The following is a 13,227-nucleotide window of genomic DNA, read 5'->3' on the forward strand; positions in this document are numbered from 1 at the left end:
ATAAGGATTTTTATTTTACCAAAATATTTAAAATATTGGTCAAATTTATTACTGGACTTTACTAATGTTATCACACAGCTTAAGATAAAAATAATTCATTTTGGTGTAAATCTTATAACAGCTGTTTTGTTAAAATCATATAGATGTTTTTGTGAACCAAAAAAACTCAAAAATTGAATGAAAGTTGATTGTGATATCTGAATAAGAAATCAAGTTGTGTTCAAAATCATGTTTTCGACCATCATACACAATCGAACAGGCCAAGAATATTTATAAAAAAAAATACCAGTTTAACTGATCTATACTTAGTTGCTGTGTCAGCCAGAGATCAGCCATATATTCAAAACTGGCCGTATGGTAGGAGTGTCCAAAAAAGTACCCCAACCCCACCCATTGGTGCCCTACAATTTAAAATGAAGTTACTAGTTCCCAAAGACTGAAGGAGATAAGCAAGCGAGCAGAGGACCAGTACACTCTCTTTCTCCAGCCGCCCTCCAAGATCTGTGCAGCGGTGTGAATCTACTGATAAACACCATACTCTCTACATCACTTGCAGGTGAGTTCTTCCAAATAAGTGCCAGTAAAAGTGTCTCACAACACATTACCTGGCTTTATTCACACAAAATTATTTTCTGTGTTTAGACATAGAAGAGAGTAGGCTATATATCTTTAATGTTTGCCAAATATTTCATATACTCTGTTCTAGGAAATATGAAGGAAATTTTGTTATAGTCTAGATCTTAGTGTCCAGACAACCAATTTAATCGGTTAATTAACATATAAGCCAATAAATAAATAAGTGTGCCGTATGCAATACATTTTTATTAACTTACATAAATATGAATGTGCTATTATTATTTGCTATTAAAACCAGCACGTTTTAAAATAATGTTAGATGAGCAAATTACTGTTCGTTGTATTTAAGAGACTAGACTTAATAAATTAATAAAAAGAAAACGAAAGAAGCTGATGTTACTTATTAATGTCAAGTGAAAATGTTCCAATTTTTTTACCCCGATTTTATTAAAAATGTATTGTTATATCTCTCTCTCTCTCTCTCTCTCTCTCTCTCTCTCTCTCTCTCTCTCTCTCTCTATATATATATATATATATATATATATATATATATATATATATATATATAATGTGTTACTGCCTGTTTTATAACTGACTTGTATTAACATACAAAGAAATATGATACATACTATTATTAAATATACAATTTTAAACATAATATTTTAATAGATTTAATATTATATGAATATATTTCTAAACTTCTTGTAAAGCAAGAGACTTACATGTAACTGTCAGTGCCTTCACTGGTAAAATGGGCCGTTTGCGCTTTGATTCACAATTTGTAAATTTTGTTTGTTAAAATATGTGTGTGATTATTAAAGACTGATATTGCATGATAAGCCAGTTATCAGGAGAATATGATGCTATTCATAATCACTCAGCTAGATAGATAGTTTTTCTGTTCAGCCTGCGATAACATGATTGACTGAAGGAAACAACAAGAAAATATGTTCCAACGTTGTCGCTTCTGAGGTTAATGGTCTTTAAAGTTATACAGTTTTTTTTTTATAGATTTGTATATTTTTAAATGCCATAAGAAAAATATGATGCTTCTAGACTGAAAATAAATAAAAAAAACTAACATGACTAAGACTAATAAAGACCTTTGCAGGACAGACATATGATCAATACTGAACTTGCTCGACAGTTAGTCTGTTTTTCAAAGTCAATACCATGGTATTTCTGTTAATCTTTTAATAGTCAATTCCCCTAAGGGAGTAAATGTTGTTGTGAGCTAATGCTAACAGTTATGAAAGCCTTTGAGAAATTCAGACGTATTTATAGTGCTCTCTTTTTGCCACAGTCAAATGAGGACGTTTTAAAGGGAAGTGTGACTGTCTAGATACCTTATTAAAGTATTATACTGACCAAGGGGGGTCTACAATACCTGTTAAGCTATCTGTTAGCATTCCAATTCATCTTGATTGCAGTTGCTCAGCTGTAAGGATTGAGAAAAATGTTAGTATAGAATTATGAATTTATTCATTCATAATATTGTCTGTCAACATTAATTGTGCAATTATCAAAAAAAAGCTCAATTAATTAGACAATTACTTCCAATTAAGCAAGTCTAACCATTATTTTTTCCAAATGAAAGATGGAGAACTCATCCGAGCAGTCTCGTTGGGTGTCCCCCAGCCTGATCAGTCCAGACCAATTGGCAAACTACACCACAGAGCCTGGTTTACTGCCACCCGGTGAAGATGATGAGCCTTTCTATTCCAGCTCTGAGACTGAATTACTGCAGTCATATTATTCCACTAGCGGACAGAGCCGAGCCTCGTCGTCTTACAGACACAGTCCAGGTGAGATTCTCACTGCTGCATTTAAATTATATACATTTAAATGCAAATTGTAAAAATAATAAATGATCAGGAATTGTCCAAAGACATGGAAACACTGTTTTGCTGGTTTCCACACCACCATACACTCCCAAAAAATATAGGTTCCCAAAAAGGGTTTTAGTAGCAAGGCAGAACAATTTTAATCGACAGAACATGAAAAGGCTCTGGAAACTGAAGGTTCTTTATGGAAACATAGATGCCAATAAAGAACATTTATTTATAAAAATGTAAAGGGTTCACCTTAAAATTAAAAGTCTGTTATCCTTTATTCACTCTTAATTTCTGTCAGATTTGTAGGACCATCTGTGCATCAATGTTTTTTTTTTTTTTTTTTTTCATACATTGAAAGCCAGTGTGGTCCAGAGTTGTTACATTGTCACCTCATGGGGAAAAAAATTGTTAAAAACATCTTTCAAAACTATTAATCATTACCATAAGAGTCAATATTTGAGTCTAAATGTGTTCATGTTTTAATTCCATTGAAATAGTTCGCCAGGTGTACTCCTCTCCATCAATTCTGGGAAACATCCAGTGGCTGGACAACTCTGCGGGTCACTCTCTAAACTCTTCCTACAACCTCACATCCACTGTCTGGGCAAGCAGCCCATTCACAAAAACGCCTCTCCACCCTCACACCTCCACGTCCATCTACCCAAACAGCACTACCCCATCTTTCACCTCCCCCAAAGAGAGCTTCCCTTCCCCGAGTCGTGATGGGAAGGAAAGTCCCAGGCTCCAGGAAGTCCTGAAAGCCGAGCGTCTGAGTCCCATGGGTGGAGGCGGAAGCAGCTTTCTCAATCTGAGTTCAGCCTCTGGAGGGGTGTACGGTCCTTCTTCACACATGCTAGGTCCATACGGGTCGTACATGACCACGTCACAGGACTATAGTTCAGCAGCGCTCTATTCTACTGCGGGACCCTGGATGAGCCCTTCATCATTCTCACCCAAACTTCGCAACAAGATGAGACTTTCACCACCGGGTATGTAAATGTCCTCTGGAGTTGATTGAAGAAATTTAAAATCATGCACGATTCAGCATAATAATTACTTTTGAAATTGACAGAGGCACGTGAATGCGTAAATTGTGGTGCCACTGCCACCCCCCTTTGGCGTAGAGATGGGACGGGCCACTACCTCTGTAATGCTTGTGGACTGTACCATAAAATGAACGGCCAGAACAGACCCCTCATCAGACCAAAAAAGAGGCTGGTATGTATATTAAAAAAAGGGTGATAGTTTGTGATTATATCATGTAGAGTTAAAACTATTTATATATAATTTTCACAGTACACATTAGTTTTTTCAAATAAAATCATTAAGATAAGGTTTAAAATATCTTCATGTCTTATAGTTGTATTTAGCAGATTAGAGCTTGGCAACATTATAGTTTACATTTTGTGATGATGTATGCAATCAAGCAGCTGAGATTTGCCATTTAGTATATATAGCTTTAAGGGAATATCCTATATAATGTATACTTATGTATGCAGCTTAATATAAAGAGTTGGGTGATAATATGGTTTAATTTGGCAACAAAATAAAAAAATCAGGGTGTTGATATTTGCTATATAATATAAATATCTTTACCAGAGACAAATATAACATATAGTACATCAAATCTATATACAGAACTGTTTGATAAAACATTTCTGCCTCAATACAGAAGAACAAAATCACAAATCCAGGATTTGCTGTATACCATGTATTGCTTTTTGTAAGTGTACTGTATGTAAGCAGTAAAGTAGCATATACCATATTCAGCTTTTTATATATATACCTGGGTGATAATATAATTTACATATTTTTAATGATGTAAAAATCACATAGCTAAGATTTGCTAATATTTACTGCTTTGAGTGTACTGTATGTATCCGAGTAAGGGTGGATATTGTGTAGTTGTGTAATTCACTATTGATTATCTGGTGGTTATACTATATTTCAGTGACAATAAACTTTGCTTCTGTCAGATTGTCAGCAAACGCGCTGGAACACAGTGCGCCAACTGCCACACGAGCACCACCACACTATGGAGACGCAATGCTAGCGGCGAGCCTGTGTGCAACGCCTGTGGCCTCTATTTTAAACTCCACAACGTGAGTGCACTCATTCATACTACATTCATCAGAGGAAAAACGAGGAACTGCCAAAGCTCAAATCGCTTCTATGTCTTTTTTGCAGGTCAACAGGCCTTTAACTATGAAGAAGGATGGAATACAGACACGGAATCGCAAGGTGTCTAACAGAAACAAGAAGGGCAAAAAGAGTGCAGCTTCAGAGGTTTACCCCGACATGTCTCACATCGCACCTCCTGATGAGCATGTAGGACCCTACTGTCTGAACCCAGGATCCCTCCTGTCCTACAGTCACACCCCTCACCTATTGCCCCCTTCCACTATGCACTCCTCTCCAAATTTGCCCTACATCCATCACCCAAACTCTGGCATGGTGCCCACATTAGTGTGACGGAAACATCTACTGGACCACAACGAGTCATGTACATTACGTTTACCTATAGTAAACACATCTTGCATAAATGCATTCCATCACATTTTTAAGTAAAGAGAAAATACATTAAAGCTGCTCCATAACAGTCGCAGTCTACCAGCTTGTCAGTGATTTTGAACCAGTGATGTAGTTTGAATAGTGGAACAGTAAAACTGAAACTGTCAGCTATATTATAATGACAAATGTAAATATGAATTTATGGTTTATTGTATGTGCTATAATAATACAATGACTTCTTTTGAAATGTTCAATAAATGCTTTGTAATCAAATGAGGTTTTGAGGTTGAAAAATAAATTTTGTTTATTAATTAAAATATTTATTAAAAGTTGAAGAAATAATTAAAAAAATATATTAATGAAATATTGCACGTTCAATACCATTATATAGCCTGCTGATTAATACTATAGAAGTGTTTTTGTTGGATATGCCCCTACAGTTAAGCCTAAGTAACTCCTCACTGATGCCAAACAACAAGTTACATGTTGACCTTTATATGTAAGTTTTATTATCAAAGGTAACCATTTTCAATGTGGTGATGGTATTTAAATATTGCAAACTGTTTTAGCCCTTGTGGTTTGGAGCTCGCTATTTGGACTTCATGGCGTTCTAGCCATGCAATAATAGTGTCATTGTCCATTCATCCACTCCGCAGAGGCTTTGACAATTGATCTGCTTTTGGAGCATGAACATGCAAATAAAACACTTTCCATAAAGCTGGCGGAGGGTGACAAAGCATTTAACCAAGGTTCCACTTGTGCCATAAGGTCCTAAATTTAGCTCACATGGAAAAACTGTTTTATCTCTGTACATAACACAACTGCGGGCTGTGAGGCCCAGATGCTGGCAAAATAATTGCACCTGCACTGAAATTCTTACAGAGAACATTAGAACCAAGATAAGCTGAAAAACAACTGGCCTGTGTCAACATACACATACTGTTAATATGTACTGGATTTGACTGTTAATGAAGTATTTGCTGTAGGTATGCACTTGTTTAGTAGGAATACATTCCTGGACATCAGTTGACAATGACCTTTGATCTGTGTGTTGTTACCTACACATAAAAAAAAAAAGAAGAAACAGAAAAAGTAATTTACTCAGTTGTTACCTTTTAGCATTTACACTTACAAACTGCCATTTTTACTAATGCAAGGTGTTGGGACAGTACAGTTTAGAGGGCTGTGAAAGTGATACTTTATCATGTTCACAACACTCTCAACACTGACCCTCCTCCACAGCATCACCATGGGTGGGCGGTTGCATCTTTGAGAAAACATCTTAAACATAACTCAAGCACCTGCAATCTTTGTTCCTCCGCAAGGCCCTAAAATAAACTAGCATACTTCATGGGGCAGTTTTAGATATACATAATTATTTGCATACTTGTGTATACTGTGGGCAAATCATTGCATGATTGATCATTGGTCATGTGCAAGTGTGGGGAAGAGATCACGTCTCACGAGGAACCATGAACATCTGGGGACGCCACCTAAACCTTACCCCTTGCTGACTCATTAATCAGAAATGGTTTAAGAAAATTCAGTTTGCAAAGGCTTGCCTAGTTCACCAGACGTTCAATCTTGAATCGTAACACTACTTATACACGCTTTTAAAATCCCTCTCATCTCAGACATTTGCATAAATATCAAGTGTTTGACAAATAAAAACAAACTTTACAGATATGATGTGTCCATGAAAGATATTTTAAACGTTGACATTACAAACTCTGAGTGGCAGGTGGGTATCTATTTTTTTCTGTTTTGTCCTCACTGAGTTTATCTGTTGGGACGGACAGCCATGTATTGGGGAAATGGTGACAAATGACTGCAAGAGATTAGCAACCACAGGACCAGTCGAGCAAATTCAAAACGACATCCGTTACAGTTCTCATGTCTCAGTCTCTCCTTCCTCACTCTAATACTTGCAAATACAAACCCCATATGTTACATGTCCACTACCAAATCGTTTATCAAGATTCTATTGAATCAGTGCACGTCCCACATTGTCAGACTCATGGACATCCATTCATTTAAAGATCTTGAGCAACCATACCCTCCATGAATGCATTAGCACAATGTAAATTCTGCAAAATACGTCTCAAAATGACAGCATACTAATCATGTAACTAAGTGTCTGTACAAAGACATCATTGCTTTTTTTTTTTAAATAAACTACAAAGCATTTGTCAGGCTAACATGACTGTAAACCGGTTTTAAGATTGCTGTAAATAAATGTTTTTAGTTGACTTGTGAAGATGTAGCTGCCATAAACATATTGGCATCATGGCATCAGTTTTCAACATTTGAAGTGGATCAAAAAAGCTCATTAAAGTTGTCATTTAAGACAACTTTGATGAAAGGTTTTGATCCACTTCAAATGCTGGCTCCTTTATAATCTGTATTTATGAAGGACATTGGTTTTACAGACAGTGACCTCTAAGGGAAGTGTGGTGCAAGTACAACAGTCAAGATAAGAGGTCAAGACATAACTGAGAAGTTCATGAGGATTAAAATAAACAAAATATTATTTTAAAAGGACAGATGATGTTTATTTGCTGAGACGCTAATATTAATGGAGCACAACCAAATGCTCAGAAGCTCAAATAAATATTCCAGCACCTGCTTCACACTGAACTGAAATAGTGGTCTGAGTGTTATATTATTTATAATATATAATAGTTTAATAATTGTATTCAGCTTTTCTTCACAACAACAACAAAAAAACAAAAAAACATCCAAGCACTTGATTGTGAATTACACTGCCTTTTTTATTTCATCAGGGAAAAAAACAATAGACCTATCAATTTCCATTACATTTCCAACAAGTGTATGATTAAATACAGAAAACAGTATACAAAAAAAGAAGAAAAACTCACCAAAGACTATGGATCGGTTGGAAAAAACAATTACACAGTATATTAGTTTTCCCGCTTTTTGACAGCAGAATTGTTCGAGAGTAAACAGTACTTCCAGTAAGACTGTGTAACTGCTCAGACTCAGTTCATAACATATTGTTTACTGTCAGCAAAATGTGAGGTAAAAGCTCTGACCTACAAATCTGGGCATGGATAGACAGACAGAAAGGGAACTATCACCAAAAGTCATCATCTACCAAGTAACCCAACTTTCTTCCCCTTCACTTCGAATCGTCCTGCTGGTCTGTAGCGGCTCTCTTCAGAAGACATGTTGCCTGACCAGGTCGCCTCGTCAGGACTGGAACCCGAAACGGAGCCATCTAGACTTTTTGGCCCAACTCTGGGAGAACTTCTGCTTGCCCTGACATCTCTTTCGCAACGGAAGCCCTCTCGCAGCGATGTCCCTTTTGTGTGGGACTGACCTACCAAAGGCCTTATCGCCGTAGTTGGTTGATTGAGATTTTTATTAGGCATCACTTCTGGCTCTGAATCACTGTCAGAGTCAATGGCAATAGGTTCTGAGGATGATCCAGGGCATGGCTTGAAGGCACAGTTGCTTAGACTACTTTGTCCAGTGTTCAATGGCTGCATTTTCCCCTTAAAGTCTGCAGAGAAACCAACAGGAGACTTCAGCTTAAATTTTGAGGTCCTTGAGAATGTGCTTTTTTCATCATCATTGACTTCGAACAGCCAGCTTGAATCAAAGCCCATATCATGCTTGAGCTGGCTTACAGCCCGCATGTTAAAGCCAAGTAACACAGCAGGTTTGCGGGTGACAAAGTCCCTGTCACATGAGCGCCGATGGTTGGCAAAATGGCTTGAAACATCGGATTTCCACAACCAGAGGCTTGCAGCAAGTTTCTCGATCTCTCGTTGGGAAGGGTAGGGATGCCGATTGAAATACGCTGTAAGGAAAGCTTTGCGTGCTTCGTAGGACTCGTCACCATGACCTTTCGGATCCAGTGCCAACACAACCGGCTCCTCTGGCTTCTCAACAAAGCCTGTAGGGTAATACCTAGACTGGTCTACCATCTTCCTTCTCTTGGGGTCAGATGCATCTGGGGTAACTAACTCACGTTTGAGAGACCCAGCTCCAGGTGATCGCAGTCCGGGCATAATAGGCTTGGTGCCTTTGGGGGTCTGGCAAACACCTCTGCAGTGCACCAAATGGAGTGTGATGGTGGAAGCAGTCATGTTGCTAGTGTACACTCCCAGGCAGTGGATGCACTTGTAGGTTAATTTCTTTTCAACAGGGTGCAACGTTTGGAGTACCTGATGACGATCCCGTAAATGATGTGCTAGGGCGTCCGAGATGGGACCTTTGAGAATAGTGAAGCATAGTGGGCAGAGTGTTTTCCCAACTTCTTTCTTTTGTGACACAGAAGACTGGGACATGTTTCGGACCACAGAATCAGTTTGCGTATCTGGCTGCTTTACCGCCATCTTTGCAGGCTTAGCTATGGCGCTGTTCTGTGGTGGTTGACTGGCAGCTGAAGAGGCTTCAGGGGTCTCTTTCATGTTGTAGGTGGTTACAATAAGCTGAACATTTTTGGGATTTCCTTGCTGAAGTGTGAGATCGAATGTTAGAGGAGAAGCAGTTGGCGGATCCCCTGGTTCATTAGGGTGCGCCAGACGCTTGTGTGCTACAATTTTCTCAACTTCGTGAAAGGTGGAATGACATTGTGGGCATGACAGCCCATGCACTAGCATATGGTTCAACAAAGAGTCACTGGGTAGATAACGGTTACAGTACAGACACTTGCTAGTAAAGTTGTGAATCTTCATGATGTATTTAGCCATCACCCTCACCTTCTCCGCCTGATGTTCCTTTTCAAAGTGAGCACTATATGTGCTTTCAGGGAAAAGTTCATTACAGATGGTGCAAATCTTCCACTTTTGTGTTTGTGAGGTGTTCAAAGCATTGGCTGATGCTTTCTTGGCCTGCAGTGATGTCAGTGTGGAAGTAGCAGCATGCACAGATGAAAGAGGTAGGCTCTTCAATGAAGGGGAGAAAGAAGCTGACTGGGCATTAAGATGTGTAGCACCATGGACTCCAAAACCGCCCAGGTGTTTTCCTGTATGTGACTGGGACACCGCACCAGACACGAAAGCTTTATCAGGTAGTGTAACGCGAACTGGATGACCAGGCATGGAGTTGCCTGCCAGAGTTTGCTTGAAATGGTTGACGACAGGTAACCCCACCATTTTGGGCATGCTGAAGCGATTCATTTGAGGTGTTTGAGGACGCACACCAGGAGTGATTGCAATGCCCCTTTGGATTATGTTCGCCTGGGGCCTCTGTACTATGACATTGGTGTGCCCAATCATAGCAGTGACTTGATGGCCAATGCGCTCATGGAACTCAATGACATGCTGGACCAGTGCTTCATAAGAACGAGGTGTGAATTGGCAGCTCTTGCAGTGAATCCCATGACTGTTACCAGGGACCTCTACACTGTTTTCTTGCTTCTCTGAGTTTCTTCCTAGGTAAGGTGTAGTCACATGCTGGAAGTGTTCCCTGTAAATATGCCTGCGCACCACGTTGTACAGTCTATCTCGGTAGGTGCACTTCTTGCAGTAGTACACCGCAAGCTCCTTTCGATCGCCCAACATAGGCTTGTCTAATCGCATACCGTCCCTAACCCCTACTGGAGCTCCGTGAGGGCCGACGACACCCTGACGCACCATATTGTGAGGCATATGGAAGAGCCTGACATGGGTTTCCAGTGTCCTTTTGTTCCCACTGTATGTGCAATAGGAGCAATTAAGAAGGATTCGGCTCTCAAAGTCTTCTCTGTGAACATTGCGGAAGTGGTTTTTGTAGGCAGAGAAATACTTGGAGGCAAATTGGCAATCTGAGCAGCAAAACTGCTTTGTTCTGTAGTCCTGCAACATTTGAAAACAAAGCAATATTACAAAAAGTTTATGCAATGCGAAATATTTTACTTTGAGGACTTATGCTGCAGTGGCTGTGGGGGACAATACCTGTGACTTTGTCCAGGATGGATCCCACAAACAAATGTCAAGGTAAAATTGTTTCATGTATGAATCACTGGGGCTAAAATCTTTGTAGTCCTACAGGATGGACAGGAAGTAACATTAGAGAAGCAAAGTCTTAAGTAACACAACAGATGTATTTTTAATTTGAGGTTCACTATGACTAGGAAACACAATGACAGTTCAAGAATAATCACCTCCACATGTTCTTTGCAGTAGTCAAGGCCAATGTCACTCAGCAGTGTCTTGACTTTTTTCCTGGCCTTCCTCAGCCGAGTGAGGTTATTCACTGGAAGTTGAAACATCTCTTCTAAGAAAAAAAAAAAAAGATCATAGTTAATCTCCAAATTGGTCAAATTTCACTCAGCATTTTTTAACTATGTTGTGAAGACCAATATAGACTTGTTATGCACTTGTATGTAGTATAGATGCAGCAACATAAAAAAGCAATTATTATAAATGTTATTTGCAGTCAGCCATAGTTAACTTATTCCACAAATGCAGGTGGTAAATCAAAGAACGGGTACAGGGATAACAATGAGTTTTATTCTGCTGGTCATGTGATTTCAACATGTTGCCACCAGCTTTTATGAGCCTCATGGAAGGGCGCATCACATTAAACAATTTGAAAGGGATAGTTCACTCAAAAATGAAAATAATATAATCAATGACTCACTCACTCCAAACCCTTTAGTTCATCTTTGAAACAGTAACAGAGGTATTTTTAACTCCTTTGAAAGTCAATTAAGGCAAAACTTTGGTGTTTAAAAAAAGATCATTAATAGTTTGTAAAAGTAACTGAATGGTTAATCCAAGTCTTCTGAATAGACATGATCACTTGATATGATGAACAGACTTAGATTTGTGATCAATGCACATACATAGAGCACATCAAACATGGTAAATTGAACAGTACTTGCTTCAAAGATGAAAACCAGTTAGGTTTGCCCTTGTCACTTTGGCATGGTTTGAGCATTCACAAGAACCATTGAGGTTTGTTTTTCTGGTGTCCAGCAAGTACAGTTCAGCTTCCGTTTACTATCTTTAATATGCTCTATGTATGTGCAATTTTAAATTGTCAAAACTTAAGGTGAACTGATTTTCAGTTGAGGAAATGAAATCACTCAGATCCATTAAAAATATTTATTTTTAACATCTTATGGGTTTGGGATATAATGAAAGTAAATGATTACGGTTTTCATATTTTGAGTGAACTAACCACTATTCTTTTATCATATTAACAATATTAAACTTTTTAATGAACACACACACACAAACACTATTAATTGTTAAGATGTTCTGAAAATTACAAAACACAGTGTGTAAATGTGAATGCAATGCCCGAACAAAATAAACCCTCTTCAAAAATAAAAATCTGCTGAGACATCACATCAGAGGCAGCTGAAGACACACTTCTTCCACAAGCACCTGGCAAGTTCACTTATCTTTTCTGCATTTAGTGCATGCCACTGTGCACTTCAAATACTTTAATGTAAACAACAAATCAATCTAGATGTAATAAAAGAGGAGCTCTAAATTTGTAAGAAGACTTAATAACATACTCATCCTTTGACATACAGTTAGCCAATATCAGTAGACATATGCAGCACTATAGGGTCAATGGTGTGATAGATATTACAGAATGTAAACACACCACTCTTATATAAACCTGACCTCTGAGGCACAATGCATGCATGCAGCAACTGCAGCCGGGACTGTTGCTCCTATAATTGCAACTGCAATAGACAATACAGGCCACAGCAGGCCTTTTTGATAGGCTCAGCAAAAAATACCTCATTTGTTTTGACAGTCTGCGCTGGCGTTGGCCAGGCCGCATGTACCAACTTTCCAGTGAGAGTGAAGTGCTTCTAATGTATGATTTTATTTAAAAACGAACTAAGTTTAGCGATGACAAAACAATTGTTACTCCTTGCACATATATGCAGTTAGCGCGTTAGCTTAGCCACATTTGATGTTTGATGTGCACACTGAACTCCACACAAAAGCAGCGATGGCAAAGAAAGAAAAGCAGACGTTTATAATCACACATTACCTGCTTTACTTTACGGTCTCGCATGGAATTCAAGCGCTTTGCTTTCAGAGCCAATGAAGAGTTAGGGTGAGAAGACAGAGAGGGGTTGAGGTTTATTCGGCAGATGCTGCAGTCCTTCGCGCCGCTGCCGCCGCCGGTGGATTTCGGCAACTCATCCTGAGAATCCGCACCATGTGTCATCAGCTGGATTAACACAGGCTACTGGGCAGTTTCTGTCGACCTCATGGACTTTTTCTTTAATATACGACTTGGATAGACTGTTTTGTCTCTTCAGTACAAACACGGGGCAGAGAACAGACTTTTTTTCTTTCTCTGAGACTGTTCCGTTCCACAAACT

At 38.8% G+C, this 13,227-nt stretch overlaps 2 protein-coding genes across 2 annotated transcripts; one reads left to right on the forward strand and one right to left on the reverse strand.

The window, feature by feature from the left end:
• Positions 1-299: 299 nt before the first annotated feature.
• Positions 300-5,300, forward strand: gata1a (GATA binding protein 1a). Its single transcript, XM_052568378.1, has 6 exons — positions 300-556; positions 2,174-2,381; positions 2,909-3,400; positions 3,484-3,629; positions 4,388-4,513; positions 4,599-5,300. Exons 2-6 carry the CDS (start codon positions 2,174-2,176, stop codon positions 4,881-4,883), a joined length of 1,257 nt encoding a protein of 418 aa, XP_052424338.1. The 5' UTR covers positions 300-556; the 3' UTR covers positions 4,884-5,300.
• A 2,368-nt stretch (positions 5,301-7,668) lies between these two features.
• Positions 7,669-13,127, reverse strand: LOC127968498 (activity-dependent neuroprotector homeobox protein). The gene is made up of 4 exons (XM_052569760.1): positions 12,891-13,127; positions 11,035-11,147; positions 10,826-10,915; positions 7,669-10,726 (listed from the first exon to the last, which is right to left on the reverse strand). Exons 2-4 carry the CDS (start codon positions 11,140-11,142, stop codon positions 8,030-8,032), a joined length of 2,895 nt encoding a protein of 964 aa, XP_052425720.1. The 5' UTR covers positions 11,143-11,147; positions 12,891-13,127; the 3' UTR covers positions 7,669-8,029.
• Positions 13,128-13,227: the final 100 nt, after the last annotated feature.

This window comes from Carassius gibelio, chromosome B11 (genome assembly GCF_023724105.1).
Source record: "Carassius gibelio isolate Cgi1373 ecotype wild population from Czech Republic chromosome B11, carGib1.2-hapl.c, whole genome shotgun sequence".
Classification (NCBI taxonomy): Eukaryota; Metazoa; Chordata; class Actinopteri; order Cypriniformes; family Cyprinidae; genus Carassius; species Carassius gibelio.